This window comes from Aplidium turbinatum, chromosome 10 (genome assembly GCF_918807975.1).
Source record: "Aplidium turbinatum chromosome 10, kaAplTurb1.1, whole genome shotgun sequence".
Taxonomy (NCBI): domain Eukaryota; kingdom Metazoa; phylum Chordata; class Ascidiacea; order Aplousobranchia; family Polyclinidae; genus Aplidium; species Aplidium turbinatum.
Genome location: NC_137481.1, coordinates 6,131,474 through 6,148,629, shown reverse-complemented (window position 1 = coordinate 6,148,629; position 17,156 = coordinate 6,131,474). Strand labels below are relative to the sequence as shown.

Here is a 17,156-nt window from a genome sequence, read left to right as displayed (position 1 = left end):
ACAATTATGCAAAACTAACTTACCAGGAATAACCTATCAAGTCAGTCCGAGGATAAAGATTCAAACAGGGATATCTAAAGAAGGGGATACGAAGGCTCAGAGCGATTATTGATTCTCATGACACTAGAAGGGCGGTAGTTGGTACCGCGTTAAACATGCGGTTCTTTTTTAAATTGCAGAAAGTTTTGTAGTGCAGCTGGTACACTCAGCTACACAAGAAAGTTAGCAAGTGTTATGTAGAACATATTTAAAGAATATTTGTTTGAAAAGACAGTTGAAAGGTTACCAGTTTGGCTGTTTTTTTTTTTGACAAAACCTTTGCAGTTGGCTAGGTGTAAAGCAAGTATACGGGTAGTTGAATTAACAAAGTGATTATGAGCATTTATTGAATATCCATACCTGGTTGTAATAGTGCAATGCAGGTTTTCATAACAAAGTTTATTAAATTACTATACGTGCCAATTGTCATTGTATCATAAACAGAGATTATTTAAGATAAATAGAAGCCCTTCTATTGTCAGACGTAATAAAAGCCTTCGTATCCCCTTCTCTAGATATCCCTGGATTCAAAACCAACCAACCTTTCGTGAGATTTTTTTTGTAAGTCAGTGTCCGGTCTAATGTAACGTCAAATTACAGTGGCGTACGCAAGGGAGGAGAGGAGTTGGGGGTTAATAAATAAAAAAAACATTAAGCTTGATATTTGAATTTTTGTATGGCTTATCATAATTTTATTTAAATGTGTCATCCTTTTTATGTAAACCAAGTTTTGTAAACAAGTATTAGTTTTGTTTGTCGTATCCAGGCTTATACCCGGTGGTTGAAGATCTAGATTAAGTGGAAGGGAAGCCAATCTTCATGTCCACCGTCAGACATGGCTTTAAATGTCATGTTAGAGACACAGCCGCATGCTCTTGAGCGGTGTCGAACCGGCGCCCTTTCGATTGCCAAGGGCTCTCACCACTCGGCTATGCAGCTGACATTTGTGTTGCTACACCACAAAACCTGATAGTTGAAACAAGTAGATGAGTTAGTCGAACTAATCAGTCGTTCTCTCATGTCGAAAGCAACTGGAGTTTTCCTCATTTAGAAAACAATTCTTGAAAAATTGCAGGGATGATTGAACCTGACAACTTGACAACTATCACAAAAAAGAACACATTAAAGTTAAGAAACGGATTTATGATACAAAACGAGACTACACTTAGAAAGGAAGTGTTCCCAGCAACAATAGTGAGTAGCCTAGCCTATAGAATGTAAAGGATGAATTCACGACATAGCAGGTCATTAGCAAGCTCCAATGATTCAAACACACAACAAACGGAAAATTCACTCTATCAATCTCGGTAACCGGGCCTTTGCTACTAACATTCTCCTCAAGTATGCATGCAAAGCTAATAAGGTAAAGTTCAAATAAGCTTACGCAGTCCGACGATGAAGATTTCCAGAATGTGGTTTATACTTTATAGTTCTAGCCATGGACACCTTAAATAGAAGGACTCGTAACTCGCAATCTCGGGTTTTTAAACTTGGGTCCCAAAATCTTAAGACTAGTATGCGTAATTTGCGCAAATTGGGCATACATAGGCCTAACTATGACTTACTGTAGGCTACTTTGGCTAACTGTTGCTAAATCTATTGAAAATATCCACAACAATTGCAGTTAACGAGCAAGCAATGTTTGCCAATGAATTGCAGCACAAATAAATGGTTTGTGATGAAACAGTTGAATTAAGAAGTTGGTCAGCAGCGTAACGAAGTTTGAAACCGTCGAAAGCATGACAAAGAAATGTGAATTGCAACTATAATTGCAACGCTTTTCACAAATTGCAACTGAGCACAATAAAGAACTCTCTTTCATGAAAGAGGCGAAAATGCATGTTGCACGCTGGCGTGATATTGAAGCACTCTACAATGAAGATCGTAAAACAGCATCCGTTTAACAAAGGTCACATACACAGCTGTGTAGTAGGGTGGAGTGAAAAAACCTTTTTATAAAATTTTTATTAGCTTGGGGTTGGAAAACTTGCCAATTACTACTAAAACTAATTGTGTAAATTTAGAATGTAATCTGACGAGAGCTTGATCTGCAACCAGCCACTTGAAAATTTACCATTGGGCCATTCCGTGTCAATTCACACAGTCAAGAAATTCAACCTATTCAATTTTTCTTAAATTTTACACACCTTTTCACTATCTTATATGATGAACACCTGCAAAATTTGAGTGAAATTTATTGAGAAACACGAGAGTTATAAAGCATTTAGTTTGGGGGGGTCTGCCGAGGGGGCACAATTTTTTTACTTTTGGCCATGTTTGAGGTCCTATTACTGCTTAAGTAAATTAGGTAAGAACCTAATTTTTTTACAGGTGATAGTACTTCTGCCAAATATTGAAAAAATAACATCGTTCGTATTGTCACTTTAAAAGGTCAAAAGTCATAGACATCCAAATGTGGCCGTTTCCAGCTGTCGGATAAAATTTTCCAAAATTTAAAAACCTTGCCAAGACCCTATTTTTGATTGGTTTTGGCTGAAATGTATTAGAAATGTTGTTTACAGGATTCTCTATGACATTTCAGTGTAAATTTTTACTGGGGTCATGAGTAACCGGCATATTAAAAGGACCTCTTTTTTGCTTTTTGTCATTTTGACCCATGTTTCACATTAAATACCTCCCACCCCTTTAATATTTTGTACTGAAATTTTCTCAGTTCATAGAGAATCCTGTAAACAACATTTCTACTAAATGTCAGCCAAAACCAACCAAAAATAGGGTCTTGGCAAGGTTAAGTTTGGAAAATTTTAACCGAGAGCTGGAAACAGCCACATTTGGATGTCTTTGACCTTTGACCTTTTAGAGTGACAATATGAACGATGTTATTTTTTCAATATTTGGCAGAAGTACGATCACCTGTAAAAAAATTAGGTTCTTACCTAATTTACTTAAGCAGTAATAGGACCTCAAACATGGCCAAAAGTAAAAAAATAGTGCCCCCTCGGCAGACCCCCCCAAACTAAATGCTTTATAACTCTCGTGTTTCTCAATAAATTTCACTCAAATTTTGCAGGTGTTCATCATGTAAGATAGTGAAAAGGTGTGTAAAATTTAATTTAATTCTTGTTCCATTGACTTAAGTAAAAAAAACACCCATTTTTGCCAAAATTGTAATATTTTTGCGACTAATAAGCTTCAAAAGACCTTTCATTGATATTTTAGAACAAAACAAGTGTGAAAAATGGAATCCTTGCCCCCCAAAACCCTGTAAAAGACATCAAAAGCAAAGTTTTATGAATAATTTATACCACATTTTAGATGGACCCAAGTTTGGATTTGGGACCCAAGTTCCAAATATCGAGCATAGCAGATACTAGTCCTTCTATTTAAGGTGTCTATGGTTTTAGGTTTGTCATTGGCATCACTGGCAGTGTAGTTGGCGGCTTGGCGCCCTCAGGTGGAGAATTGCAAACTATGACAACAACACGCACAGCCAAGAGAATCTAACCCATAGGGTACGGTACCTACCTATTTGGCGCTAAGCTAAGGTTGGTTCTTACTAATTACTCCAACAGAAGTATAGGCATAGTGGAGATGTTCTTTATATAGTAATTTAGCCTGTGTGGAATGAGTGACCAATTTTATTTGCCAGCAACTTTTTTATATCTCATGAACTTGTGTCAATTAGGGCAAGACCTTAGTCCTTTTAAAAATCATTCATCCCGACTAGTTGTAGTACTGCAGGCTACTGTTGTGTCTAACATGGATCCATCTGTGATTGCTGTACACCACAGTCCTGTTCTGCCTCGAAAATATGAAGATACAAAGCCTGCTTTAAATCAAGCATTTGCTCATGTTTCAATTTTAGGTAAATTATGTAAGAAAATTTTTGGTTTGTAGTTTCTTTGGAGCAAGTACAGTCAAGGCTTTGTAGACTGCACATCTCAAGCTGATAGTAAAGTTTATTTTTGAGTAGGATCCGGAGTAGGATCTACTGCTTCAGCCTTGTATTTCTACCAGGCTTCGTAGTTGTATATATATATATATACTTTTGAATCAACTTATAAGTTATATGTTTGTATAGTATCTACTCGTAGGCTATTCAGTAAGGCATAAAAACACTAGGCTACATTGTCTCTGTAAAGACAAATAATACCATACTTCAATAGCCATATACCATAGTGAAATGGATAACAATAGGCTACTATTTAGACCAGCAGCTCTCAAACTGGAGTTCTGTACAGTGTACACTGTACAGCAGTTTTAAAGGGTCCACAAAGGAAAAGTTTTTGGTATATATATACGGTATTCTATGTTGCCATTTTGAAATAAATTGAATGCAATCATCCAGAACTACCATTAAGACAACTGTAAACAGTGATTACCGGTACTTAGCGAAAGAGTCTAGTTCCTCATGATGTGACTGTGTTTTTGTTTATAAATAGTCTATCTTATATCAAACTATAGGCTTGCATAGCCGAGTGGTGAGAACATCTGTGTGACGTTTGAAAGGACGTGGGTTCGACACCGCTCTAGAGCATGCGGCTGTGTCTCGGCAAAGACACTTAATGGCAAGCCAAAATAAGGGGAGCAGCTGACTCGAAGACTATATGTCACTTCACTGCTTCCTGTCGTCTGTTGTATCGCATCTGTGATCACAGTGTACTGTATGTTAATACTATGTTATCGCAATGGGCGCAAATAAAAACATAATCAACTTTATCTCTGATTTAAATTATATCTTTAGATAATAGTACAAAATTAAATCATGCAAATTGATATGAGTTGTCTGAATTTAGTCTATATTCTAAACTTGTAAATAGTACAGGTGTGTTTGTTTTTATGCTGCTTAATAAAATGCTATTGTATTACGATAACACAGCCAGATGCCCCTAAAAACAAATCTTTACTGAAAGGTATTTTTTAGATATTGGAAAGAAAATTAAAGAAGAAAATGATGAAGAAAGTGAAGCAAATCTTAAAGATGCTCTTGAGCAATGTGAAAAAGATGTATGGAAAAAAGCTGAAAGATATAAAGACGAATGCGTACACAAAGCCATCAAGGAAGCTAAAAATAAAGAAGAAGAAGACTTGGCACAAATGCAGAAAATGAATGAAAACTATCTTCAGAAAGAAATATCACATGCAGAAGGTAGGTAAATTCTGCATATATGTATGTCCTTGTTTTAGGAAGTAAAAATTGTTATTCAAAAAAAACTATTGATTTTCATTTATGAATCGGAGCGATGACCACCTTCAGAGTGCTAGTTATTGGATATGAATATCACGTAGGGGAAGGTGGGGTGAGTTGAGCAATGGGGTAAGTTGAGCAACCCCTAGTTCCGGGAAAACGGAAAAGCTAAAACGAATTTTTCCGCCACCAAGTTATTTTACCCATAATGCCTTTTAAGCCACTATATCGATCTAAACAACTGGAAGCTTTGTTTAGGAATGGTTCCACTTTTTTGAGTTTAGGTGCTTAGGATTAAATATTTGGCAGCGGCGGAAATTTCTATTTATTGAATTATTAGTAGCGATAGATGAAATTCGTTTTGCAATTAAGGTAGACGTTACATCTGCCTCGGCTTGTAGCCAATAATGCAATATAGTTTTCTAGCAGTCTTTGAAAAAATTAACTTTAAAAAAAAATGGTGGAGATGGGGTAAGTTGAGCAATTGCTCTTGGGGTAGTAAGCAGTTGCTCAACTTACCCCAGTAAATAACTTATGACAGCTGATCAGGTCAAGCCAGCTAATTATCTTGTTTTTTATTTCCTTTTCATGTTAAAGCTACAATTGATGTACAGGTTACCTTTTCAAATATATTGCTTGGTCAGTTAAATACAATGCCACGTATATACCAAAGAAAAACAAACAGGGGAAACATTCAAGATGCTGTGCTGAGGAGTGCAGCAGATAATTAATGTTATAAATGGAAAATCCGTAAATGCTGCTTCTATTGATCATGGTATTAAACGGATGACGCTGACTCGTTACATGAATCGAGTGAAGAATGCTGTCGCTGCCGATAATGTGACTTCAGTCAGTAGAGCTATGCAGAGCTAGCGGTATGGTTTTGCTAACCATACCACCCCACACATCGCATCAACTACAGCCTCTAGACAAGGCTGTGTACGGACCGTTTAAGTCGTAGGCCTACTACAGCATTACGTGGTCGGTCTGCAAGAGATTTTTCCAAACACTCTTCACTACAGCCTCACATTTAAATAGTTTATATGGTGATATATTGAAAACTGGGGCAACCACCCCCTCCCTACAGTAGATACAAAGACCAAAAACATATTCTGAGTGGTAAATCAATGGCTCAGTTGCAATAAAAACATGGATTAATACTAAACTTTGCAACTTAAGAAATTGAAGTTGTCTTGATTTCTTATTAATGTAAGCAATCAACGCCTTAATTCATTGTTGCTCAACTTACCCCATGCTGTTGCTCAACTTACCCCATTAAAAAGGGTGGGGTAAGTTGAGCAACTTTTACAAAACTATTCAGATCAGATGAAATATAAGAGACAAGAAAAATATTTTTGCTTTGAAGCAGGGCCAATGAGCATATCTTTAACATCCATGACAAAAATATTCTCTGACGCCTGACACATTTTCAAGAAACGCGTGTTTATAAAAACCTGCTCAACTTACCCCACCTTCCCCTAACAGTGTAAAACTGTTAAAGTATTTAACAAAATTTACCAGAGTTGACAAATATTATATTTATCAACATCTGTGAAAAGGCATATGTATCTCGTATAATGTCATGAACACATAAGTAATTATTAGTACTGCATCAGCATTACATCATTACAGTGAACTTATGCCAAAATGTGGTATCATCAATTTCCTTAATTTTGAAGTGTTCTCATGAAGCATTTTGTTTGCAATGTTCCTTTGTGCTCAATGATTTGGTTGGAATTAATCATTTTCATTATACGGTACTTTTTACAACAGGATTGTTTTTTTAGGCATGTATTATGATCCACTAACACGTAATGCAGTCAGCCGAGTCTAAATTAACTATGAGACATGAGAATAAATGCAGTTTTGAATATGAACATATGATCATTGTCTACTGCATAATAAATGATAATAAAAGCCGTTAAGCTTATTTAAAGCAGAGGAGTTTGTCTTTATTGAATTAGAGGTGTATTGGAGCAGTGCCGGTCTTAAGGTATTTCGGGCCCTGTGCGAAATATGTTTTGCGGGCCCCAAGGACAATGATCCGATTCAGTAACGTATTTAGAAACTGGAGGGGGGTGTTGGCGGCCGGCAGGCGAAGCATTACGGCCCGCTCGCCGAAGGCGTCACCCAACGGGTGGGTCTGGGGGGCCGCCCCCAGAAATTTTTGAAAAATTACTTTGAATTTGGTGCATTCTGAGAGCATGTTCAACAAAAATTTGGGTATGAATATTACTGTAAAATGGTGCTGTCCGGTGGTTGGGCAAAAGGATAAGATCATGTTTTTTTGTGCATTTTTCGGAAATAAAGCTAAGTCTCTATGTTTTCTTGTTGCTAATTCCTGGCTGAGATATTTGAATGTTTGGTATTCGCAATACTAGCTCTTTTAATGTAGTATCGTTTAAAATTAGGCAAACTTTGTTTTAGAGACATACCGGTAGGTTGATTGCTTTTTTGCCAGATTATGACAGTTTTATTATTGATTAATTTTGTCCTTGGTTGATCAAAAAAACGATCTTATTCCGGTAAGCCACTAACTTTTATGCTTTAAAGTTAACCCACAGTTTAAAAAAATGTAAATAGACGTCATACATCTCGATGAGTGTCAGACAAAAAAGCTTTAAGACAGTGAACTTACTTCATTTCTGATATATTCAAGTTTTGTATAACGAACCACTGTAATCAGCTATATATAACAGGTCAGTGCAATTTTTCACAGCTGTGGATATTGCAATGTTTCCATGGACTGTACGAGTTGGCTGCAGACTACTATGGATACTAAACAGTTGCAGAGCATTATAGATCCTACACCATACTAATTTAGTGTTGATTAGAAAGTACAAAACACTGAAAGCATAATTTTCAATATCGTGACATCACACGCGTTCCAAGGGCGGGGGGGGGGGGTGTAAATCCCAAACCCCCACTTGGCTACGCTACTGATCCAATTTGTTTTAAGAAAATCGGTTTACTTTTACTTGGTTGCATAAATATGCATACAAAGCATGAATGAAAATACATTAAAAACACAATGCTCAACTTTCAAAAAATGTGTGCATATTGTTTTATGGGAATATTTAAGCATGAAATATAACAATGCAAAAGAAACAAACCCAACCAAATGTACCTGTGCAGCAACCAGCAAGGACTCCTTATTATGCTTAAATTGGTCGGAATCCATCTGAACTCAGAAGTAGGTAGCCTACCTAGATTGAAGTTGTTTGAATTGCTTGCAAAATGACCAGCAGGTTCACTTTAGAAAAAGTTTTTACTAAAACTGCTGGCTGCCAAACTCAAAGTAACCCTGGCTGCAACTGAAGATGGGCAATATTCTCTGTCAGAGTCAGTTTCTATACAGTGGCAGAGGCAGCATTTAAGTAAATTGTTTGCCTCATTCCTGCAAATGCAAGTTAAAACATAATCAAGCAGGCTAGAAATGGATTCGTACATGAAACTAAGCCACAACAGGCAAGGCAACAAGGGGAAATTTTGAAGACGAATGAAGGTGTTATTATTGAAGACATCATGCATCAAGTACGTAAACCATGCAATCATGCATCTTAATACTTTGCGGTGAAATACCTCATGTTATACAAACATATTGAAAAATAAATACAGCTACTCAATCCAAGGAAAAAAGCACATTGAGAATTTGAGATGTATATATATCTCAATAAGTTAAATACCGGTAGGCTATGAAGTATATGTATAACATAATAAAAAAATGAAAACCACTGCACTTGCTATTTGCATGCCACATCTAGTAGCTCAGAGTAACAACAACCTGTAAGGTTACATTTACAAACTCCCCGTGACAATTGACAATTACTAAGTTGCGGAATATATCAACAGTAAGGACTACTAGTATGAAACACTTTCTATGCATGCAGCTTGCCAACATTTTTTTGCAACCAGAAAAAGCAGGTCAAGTTAATGCAAACAACTGGATTTGTCTCCACAGAACAGAAATTTATGAAAAAAAGTGGAGCTGCCATGTTTCGCACAAGATCTTGCAAAGCAAATATTTTGCCAGCTTGCATGGCAGGTTTTGAGTTTGGAAAGCTTTGAAATAAATGAATATATTATGATTGTTGAGATTTCAGCAGTAGCATTTTAAATGTTAGTGAAATTAACATGACACAGTTGCATAAACAAACTAAATATATATTTTTGTTTGGGGGCGCAACTGCATCATTTTAATTTGGGTAGTTTAATAAAAGTAACCAAACAAAGCTAAGCAACACCACAACATTAACACAACAACATGTTGTAAAACAATTTTAAGGTTATGGTATAGCGCACACTAAGCATGCCATGTAGTTCATTAGGTCTATATAGTGAATGATGTAAAATACATGCAAAAATGCTATGGCCAGGGCCGTTTGAGAAAATATTTATCTGGGATTGCTTATCATCAACACCAAATTTAACTGAATAGACATTTTGTACGCACACTAGCTCTTCGAGCAAGGACTTGGAGTTCAGGTCATTTGGGTAAAAATTAGCCAGCACATCACATTTAGAGGAAATCGAGCATTTCTGCTATTGATCTAACATCATTGCAAGCAGCTGGAGTTTGAATAAGGCAAAGCTGACCTCAGAATTTAGTGGAATTAATCTGTTACCACCAGTAGTGTCATCATTTAAGATGTTGTCAAAGAAATAGATTCACTGGTGTCATTACTGCATTTACTGCAACTAGTATATTTTAAAAACTTAGAAATCGAAGAATGCGTTGTATAACTGCTCAACAACTCTTTTTTTAAATCCTTTTTTTCTTTGCTCCACTTTTACAATGATTAGGCATAGCTAATGGATAAAGCACTAATGGTACTCTATTATTGAGTTCAACAACCTTTGCTGGTACAAAAATTACATTGGTATATCATCAATCAATCAATCACAGGATTATATTATTATTCAGTAAAAAAATCCAAACAATGATTAAATGTATAATACAATGTAGCCTACTGCACAAACTGTATTTAAGTACAATAACAAGTACCGGTGTATTAAGATTTAAAAATTGTTTAGGTTGGGTACTACAGAGCAATCAACTTGAAACAATTTGAAAAGATCCGGGCCCCTTAAATGTTATTTTTCAACCCATGGAATAACAATGACATTTTAGTACCGTACTGGAAGTAACATGTATCTAAACACAGTTGCCACAAGATTGAAAGTTTTGGTTTCTGTTGTCACTGAGCAATGTTAAACATTTGGTACATGGCGTTTTGAAAAAACCTGGGCCCCTCAATATTAGATTTTAAAAATTACATGCATAGGGCATAATAATGATAGTTTAGTACTGGAAGTAACATACATTTAAATTTTCACAAGAGTGAAGTTTCCAGAATTCATAGAACATTAAGTGATTTGATACATGGCGTTTTAAAAATCCGGGCCCTTTAAATGATTAGTTTTAAAACTACATACCATATATATGGCATAATAACAATGGTTTTGCATAGAAAGTAACATGTATAATATTCTATATAAATCCAATTGCCACAAAACGAAATTATGTTGTCACACTGCCATGTTAACTATTTGGCACATGGTGAAATGTCGTGGGGGCCTAAAAGCATGTAAAGGTGGCCCGACGTGACAATCTCAGCACTTGCCTTGAACCCTAAAGCCGCAACTGACTTCAAGGATACCGATACTTGCTTGGGAATCGAATTGAATTTTTTCCATTGTACATGACAAAAATTACTGCATTTTCTGAGTAAATTGCGGGCCCCCTAATTTGCGGGCCCTGTGCGATCGCACGGTTTGCACACCCCAAAGACCGGCACTGATTGGAGCAATCAATTCTAGCATCCTTTTAGAAATGGTTCAACGTTTGTGGTGTTCTTGTCAATCATACAAGAAATAAGACTGGAAAACACTAACAAAAAAGACAGTTCAAGATGCATTTGTCATATCAAACATTGATTGAAATGTTTAATTTGATAAAGCTTGCCACCAATATATTTCATGTATGAGGCTACGAAAAGTTTGAATAATACACTTACGAAGAAGTACCTAAATAAATACTTGAGTTTTACTTAAGAAAATACTTTTTTAAACTAAAGTTTGCAGCATTTGATCAGAAAAAGTTGAAAATCATTTAAGATAATGTTGTTTCAAATTGCATTGCTTTGGGAATTAGTGTGTCTGGTAAGGTCCTTTACAAGGTATGGGGTAATGTTAATGCAGTTGGTACAGTAAATGAAAAATCATATTTGTTACAGAAACGTTGCAACGACGACTTGTTGAACAGGTGGAGGCAGAACGAAAGGTTGGGGAGAAAAAGCTGCAGGAAACTATAGAAAAACTAAAGAATCATTTTGCAATTGAGAAAACTGCGGAAATTCATGCAACCAGAGAAGAAGAACAAGCTCTGGCGTTTTTAGCCAGTAAAAAACAAGAGAGGTTTGGTTATGCTCTGTTTTATCTGTTGGACTAGGCGTCACCAAACTTTTTTCTCAAAGGGCCGGATTGCTGCGAGATTAACAGCTGCGGGCCGGATGCAAATTGCGAAAAGATATACAACTATTTAGAATCTCCATTGACTTGAGCACAATATATAACAAAGTTAGCGGTGAAATAGCAAAGTTGTGATGAAAATTGAAAGGTTACCGGAAAAGTTATCCCCTGGTGTTTGTCGTACTAAGTAGGCGGGAAGGCAAGGAAGCCAATCTTCGTGTCTACCTTCAAGCATGCCTTTAAGTGTCCTGCCAGAGACACAGCCGCATGCTCTTGAGCGGTGTCGAACCGGCGCCCTTTCGACTGCCGTTCCAGGGCTCTCACCACTCGGCTATGTAGCCGGCTAGTGTGATACACTACAGGGCATCGTGCTCTTGAAAAAACATTACACCTTTCCAAATTTAGCCTAGGCTGTCCCCAATTCCCATTTGTGGTGACCTAATGATAAACAGCAACGTCAGTCCTTTACAAAAAGTTTGGTAACTTTTTTCCTTAACAGTTGTAGTGCAGCTGTTATCTCTGCAGCACGTGGCAGGCCGGATGAAATCAGTTCGCGGGCCGGTTCAGGCCCGCGGGCCGTAGTTTGGTGACCCCTGTGTTAGACTAAATAATGTGACTTGTAAATCACAGTTTGAAACAGATCTCTGTTCTAACTTAGTAACACCATTAGTTACTTTTTAAGTAAATTTATTCACTTTGATTGAATTAGCTCTGCTTGTCATTGAGCACTCTTTTGTGGTATTGTTCCCGAGGCTCATTTGCTTAATTGTTGCTGCGCACGCGTCACCTAATTTGTTAGCGCTTTACCTGCGGGAAGGCACCTTCTCAAAGGTGGAACCAGTATCGTTTCTCTGTTTACTTTCAATCACTTCAGTTTTCAATCAAGTCTCTTTAAGTAACCTTGGGGATATTAATACCATTTATCGTATATTTTTTTTTCTGTAGATCTAAAAAGAAAAATCACTTTAGAACTGCTCAAAAAATCTGAAAAATTCCCTTCAAACTTCATACGACTTTTTAGCACTACTGTCGCGCCATTTTGTGCGAGAAACTCGTATTGTTACATCAGTCACATTGCCTATTCACTTATTGTGTCATTATCGCAATATATAGTAACCAGCTAATTTGGGGCAGCAGTTCTCCAAGGGGTTTAGTTTTTCCGCGCATTTTGAAAGTTGATTGCAAGATTTCTACTCCCCAGGTTCTTGTTTTGTTTGCATTCTTTTTCGTTCGTATACTGTTTTTCCATCTCTTTGTTCTTTCTACTTTTTCTTGCGATCTAACGTTCTTGGTGTGTTCTTGCTACTTTTTTTTATTGCGTTTTAAGTGTTATTTTGTTTGCTGACTTTTTATTGTGTATTTCGGCCATCGGGTTAAGTTACAAGTATTCGTTTGGACCTCAGAGCAATTTGATTTTGAGGCCTATACACAGTAGAGAGTAGACAGTTAGTTCTTTCAGCGACACCTAGCGGATGGATTAATTCACAGAAAACGAAACAAGCAGGAACTTCACTCAGTCAACTGACCAAGATTGACTGAGTAAAGATAATAATCCGTCTCTCAACCGGAAGTTATTCGCCTGTGGCTCATCGTTCCTTTTGTGTGTGTTGTAATTGTTTGTCACATGCATGTATTTTACACCTCATGTGATCCGTATAATTTACTCGTAATCATTCTTGAGTTTGTACTTTTCAGTCCGGAATGTCGTTACAGTTATAGCGCATAGTCAGATTTATCTTACAATTTTCAGTTTATGTATATTGCAGATTTAAGTAATTTCTGATGAGGACACACGTACGTGTCGAAAATCCTAGACAGCAAAACCCGCCATTTTCACATTGATTCAGTGTCGGCACACGTTAAATCAATGTAAAAATGACGGATTGCTGTGTGGGATGTTTCAGTTGATTTTTTTAGTTATGTTATGTCTCTGTGCAATACAACATGTCAAACCCGCTAAGGTTACTTTGTTTTGTTTGTCTATAGCCTACTACAGTAGCCTAAACTGTGTTACTTTTTGTACGTTTACAGACGGTGAATCAATGTAAAAAATTACTGGTTTCCTGACTGGGATGGCCCTGTAACAGAGGGGCCTGAGACAAACTGCACCCTGAGTTTACGTTGATTTGTTCTGTTTAGTGAGTACAAGAAAGAAATGGAGGAACAGCGTCAGCAGGATGAAGAGCATACCTTGTTTGAATTAGAAGAGCTGAGAAACTTGCTGTACAAAAAGAGAAGACGTGTTCTCAGGGATACAGCGGAAGTGCAAAGAAACCTTGCTGACCACCGTGTAGCTCAAGTAAGTTGTGTAATTCCTAAGGTTGCTGTAAAGTTTAGGTTTTCATCAAGATTGCTATCTATTGAAGCAATAGTTGCAGTGTTGCACTCTTCATCTCTGATGCATGCGAAAGTAAAAGTAGTAATATACAAGTTTTTTGATTGTTTCACTGACGTTTCGCGTACCATCACAATGCGCATCTTAAAGTACAATAATAAAGTACTGAATAATAATAAAGTAACGAATTACGTAACTTAATAAAGTACGGAATAAAATTTCAGGAATCATTAGGCTACATTACAAGGCAAAAAAAATTGAAAAACGCAAGATTTCAAATAGTGAACAAGAGGTGTGAAAGCGGGCGGTTGCTTTATACGTTGAATAACATGCTTTTTGGCACGTCCAATTTTTTCTCGAATATTACGCAGCACTATTGCGAGGGATACGAAAAGCATGTCGTTTTTTTCATCCTTTTGTTGAAAAGATTAAAAAGTCTTTTTTGTTTTTTTCCAGGTTGAAACTGATTTCAATGACATCATTTTCGATCTAAAACGAAAACTCAAAGAACAAGAAGAGCAGCAACGGGCGACGGAAGCAGAATTATCGAGAACAGAAACAGAAAAAAACAACTATGTCCTCAAGTTGAAAAATATGCAGCAGTCGTATGTAGAATTCATGGAGTCGTGCAGACCAGACTTTTTCTCCGGGCAAGCCGACTTCCTCATGCCTCCTAATTTCCTTGAACCTGTGATTGATGATCAAGCGGAGTAGCCTAGTTCACTTTATTTGATAGATGGTTTTTGTTACGGTAATGTAATTCACTTTAGTTGATAGATAGTTGCTGTTAATTTAAACTTTCGATCCAAGTTATTTTGCTGAGATTTTTTTCAAGCTTACTAATTTATTAACATGCTATAATGCTTATACTTCAAACGTTAGCTAATATAGATATTTTCTAGTGAGAACAGCATCATATCCACGAACCACAAAGCCATTTATCCTGTTTTTATTGGTTTGAGTGAATCCTTACAAGTGTGTTGTAGGTGTATTATTGGACACAATCGCCTCATTAAATAATTCCCCGTCAGTTTCAGTAAATGACGTAATATTTGCTACCAAATCTACGATAACTGTTGATCGATGTCCGTTCATAATCCGTTGTTCATGCTGTCACGTGGCATCCTTCTCCGGCTAATTGTTAAAGTAGAAACATACAATGTCGGTAGCCATAGCCGTACGAGCCAGAGGGGCAGGGGGGGGGGGGGGGCAGCCGCCCCCCCTGTTGTTTCAAAACGTCGCGGATTCGGGCAAAATCTTGAAATTATTAGGGCAAAAATTGCTATATAAAAAGCTACAAAATTGCATGAATTAAGAAAAACTATAAATTAATATATTTTACCTATCAAACTAAGTACAGCCTCTTATTTACACAAGAAATATGCGGCAAAATTTTCGTTTGACACACCCGTATTGATGTATTGTATAATTTGTATTGCATGGTGATCAAACTGTAGTACGAAATGCATTTAACCAACTGCATCATGCCAATTTGGGCAGCCACCAAAATATGTCTTTAATACTTTTGTGAAACTGCCCAAATCAAAACGCATAATTTGCTATATAGCTAATTTTCACAAATGCATCGTGTTGATTTGGACAGCTGAAAACATGAAATTATTTGATGAAACTGATTACGGTAGTCTGTTTATGCAACTGCCCAAATTAGCATGAGGCAGTTTCCCCAAAATGAACAAATTCATTAATTTTTCCCATTTACATAACTGTATTGTTTAGATTTGGGCAACAAACAAATATGAAATTATCTGATCATAGTCTATTTATAAAACTGCCCAAATTGGCATGATGCAGTTGCCTCGCATCAAAATTTACAAAGTCTTTAATTTTTTCATAATATCTATAAATGCATCATCTTGATTTGAGCAGCTACAAAATATGAATTTATATAAATCTGGTGAATAGCCTACTTTTATAAAACAATTCGGGTGGGGAGGTCACAGTACTTTTTCAACCATAAACGGACATAGCTAAGCAACACCACAACATTTAACAAAAACATGTTATACCTGTTAAAAGTAATGTTAAGGTGTTGCTTAGCTTTGCTTGGTTACTTTTATAAAAGGTTCTGCTACTATTCGGCGATTTTTTGAAATCCAACTACGCCTTCTGCAAATCCGATGATTGAATATTATTCAATATTCAGACATTGAATCAATGTAAATACGTACTGCTAGGCTAATTGGGTTCTTTGAATCCTACGTCACTGTCTGTATGCAAACTTAGAATATATTGAACTTAGTTATTTTTGCCACCAAATTACCTAGCCTAACTAAATTTTTAGAAGTAGTGCTGCCAGACCTTTTTATTTTTGTACTAAAATTCGCATCATCAAAACTACTTTAATTGATTGAACAAAGTTTATTTGAATAGAAATAGTATGTCTGTGTTTTATTACATTTAATTATAATTTCCCTATTATGTACTTTTTTCTGAATCCGCATGGTCACCTTGAGCCGATTTCCTGCAATGTTCATTTTTCTGGGTCTTCTATGACATCACAACTGAATATTTAAGTGGCCTTGTTTATTATTTGTGGTGTGTAAAACAATCTTTTTTAATCCTACTTACCATGCCAAAGTGCAGAAGCATCGAGCAATGCACAAGCAAGGTATCTTCAAAGATGAATTCAGTTGTTCTATCTTGATTACTTTGGTAAGAAATTCTAGCTAGCTGGTGATCAGTGGCGTAGCCAGGGGGGGGAGGGGGTTGGGTATTGCAAAGAGCGAGTTTTGCCATTACCAAACATTCAAATATCTCAGCCTGGAATTAGCAACAAGAAAACATAGAGAATTGTAGCTTTATTTCCGAAAAATGCCAAACAAAACATGATCTTATCCTTTTGCTATGCCACCGGACAGCACCATTTTGAAACTACTCTCAGAATGCACCAAATTCAAAGTAATTTTTCAAAATTTTCTGGGGGAGGCCCCCCCGCTGCTGGGTGTCGCCATAAGCAAAACATGCCGTCAAAACCCCCCCTTTCAAAATTACCGGCTACGCCGCTGTTGGTGATCTTGTTACGTTATTTTCACTGTTATCATGCACCGCATACCTTATATTTGGGCAATTTCTATAAAAGCGTGCACATTTGGGCAAATTTACGTTCTGCCCCCCCAAAATGGTTTGGTCTCGTACGGCTAT

The 17,156-nt window shown here is 36.8% G+C and overlaps 1 protein-coding gene across 1 annotated transcript; it reads left to right on the top strand.

Annotated features, from left to right (window-relative positions):
* The first annotated feature begins 3,516 nt into the window (after positions 1 to 3,516).
* Positions 3,517 to 17,064, top strand: LOC145777957 (uncharacterized). The gene is made up of 5 exons (XM_082589329.1): positions 3,517 to 3,865; positions 4,925 to 5,149; positions 11,425 to 11,605; positions 13,799 to 13,958; positions 14,451 to 17,064. The coding sequence occupies exons 1-5, from the start codon at positions 3,625 to 3,627 to the stop codon at positions 14,706 to 14,708; spliced, it is 1,065 nt and encodes a 354-aa protein (XP_082445455.1). The 5' UTR covers positions 3,517 to 3,624; the 3' UTR covers positions 14,709 to 17,064.
* The last annotated feature ends 92 nt before the right edge of the window (positions 17,065 to 17,156 follow it).

Excerpts from the sequence above, each read along its gene's own strand:
- LOC145777957 (XM_082589329.1), top strand. The coding sequence starts at position 3,625 with ATGAGTGACCAATTTTATTTGCCAGCAACTTTTTTATATCTCATGAAC. Across the intron at positions 3,866-4,924 it reads TGCTCATGTTTCAATTTTAG|ATATTGGAAAGAAAATTAAA; the intron begins GTAAATTATGTA and ends GGTATTTTTTAG. Across the intron at positions 5,150-11,424 it reads AGAAATATCACATGCAGAAG|AAACGTTGCAACGACGACTT; the intron begins GTAGGTAAATTC and ends TATTTGTTACAG.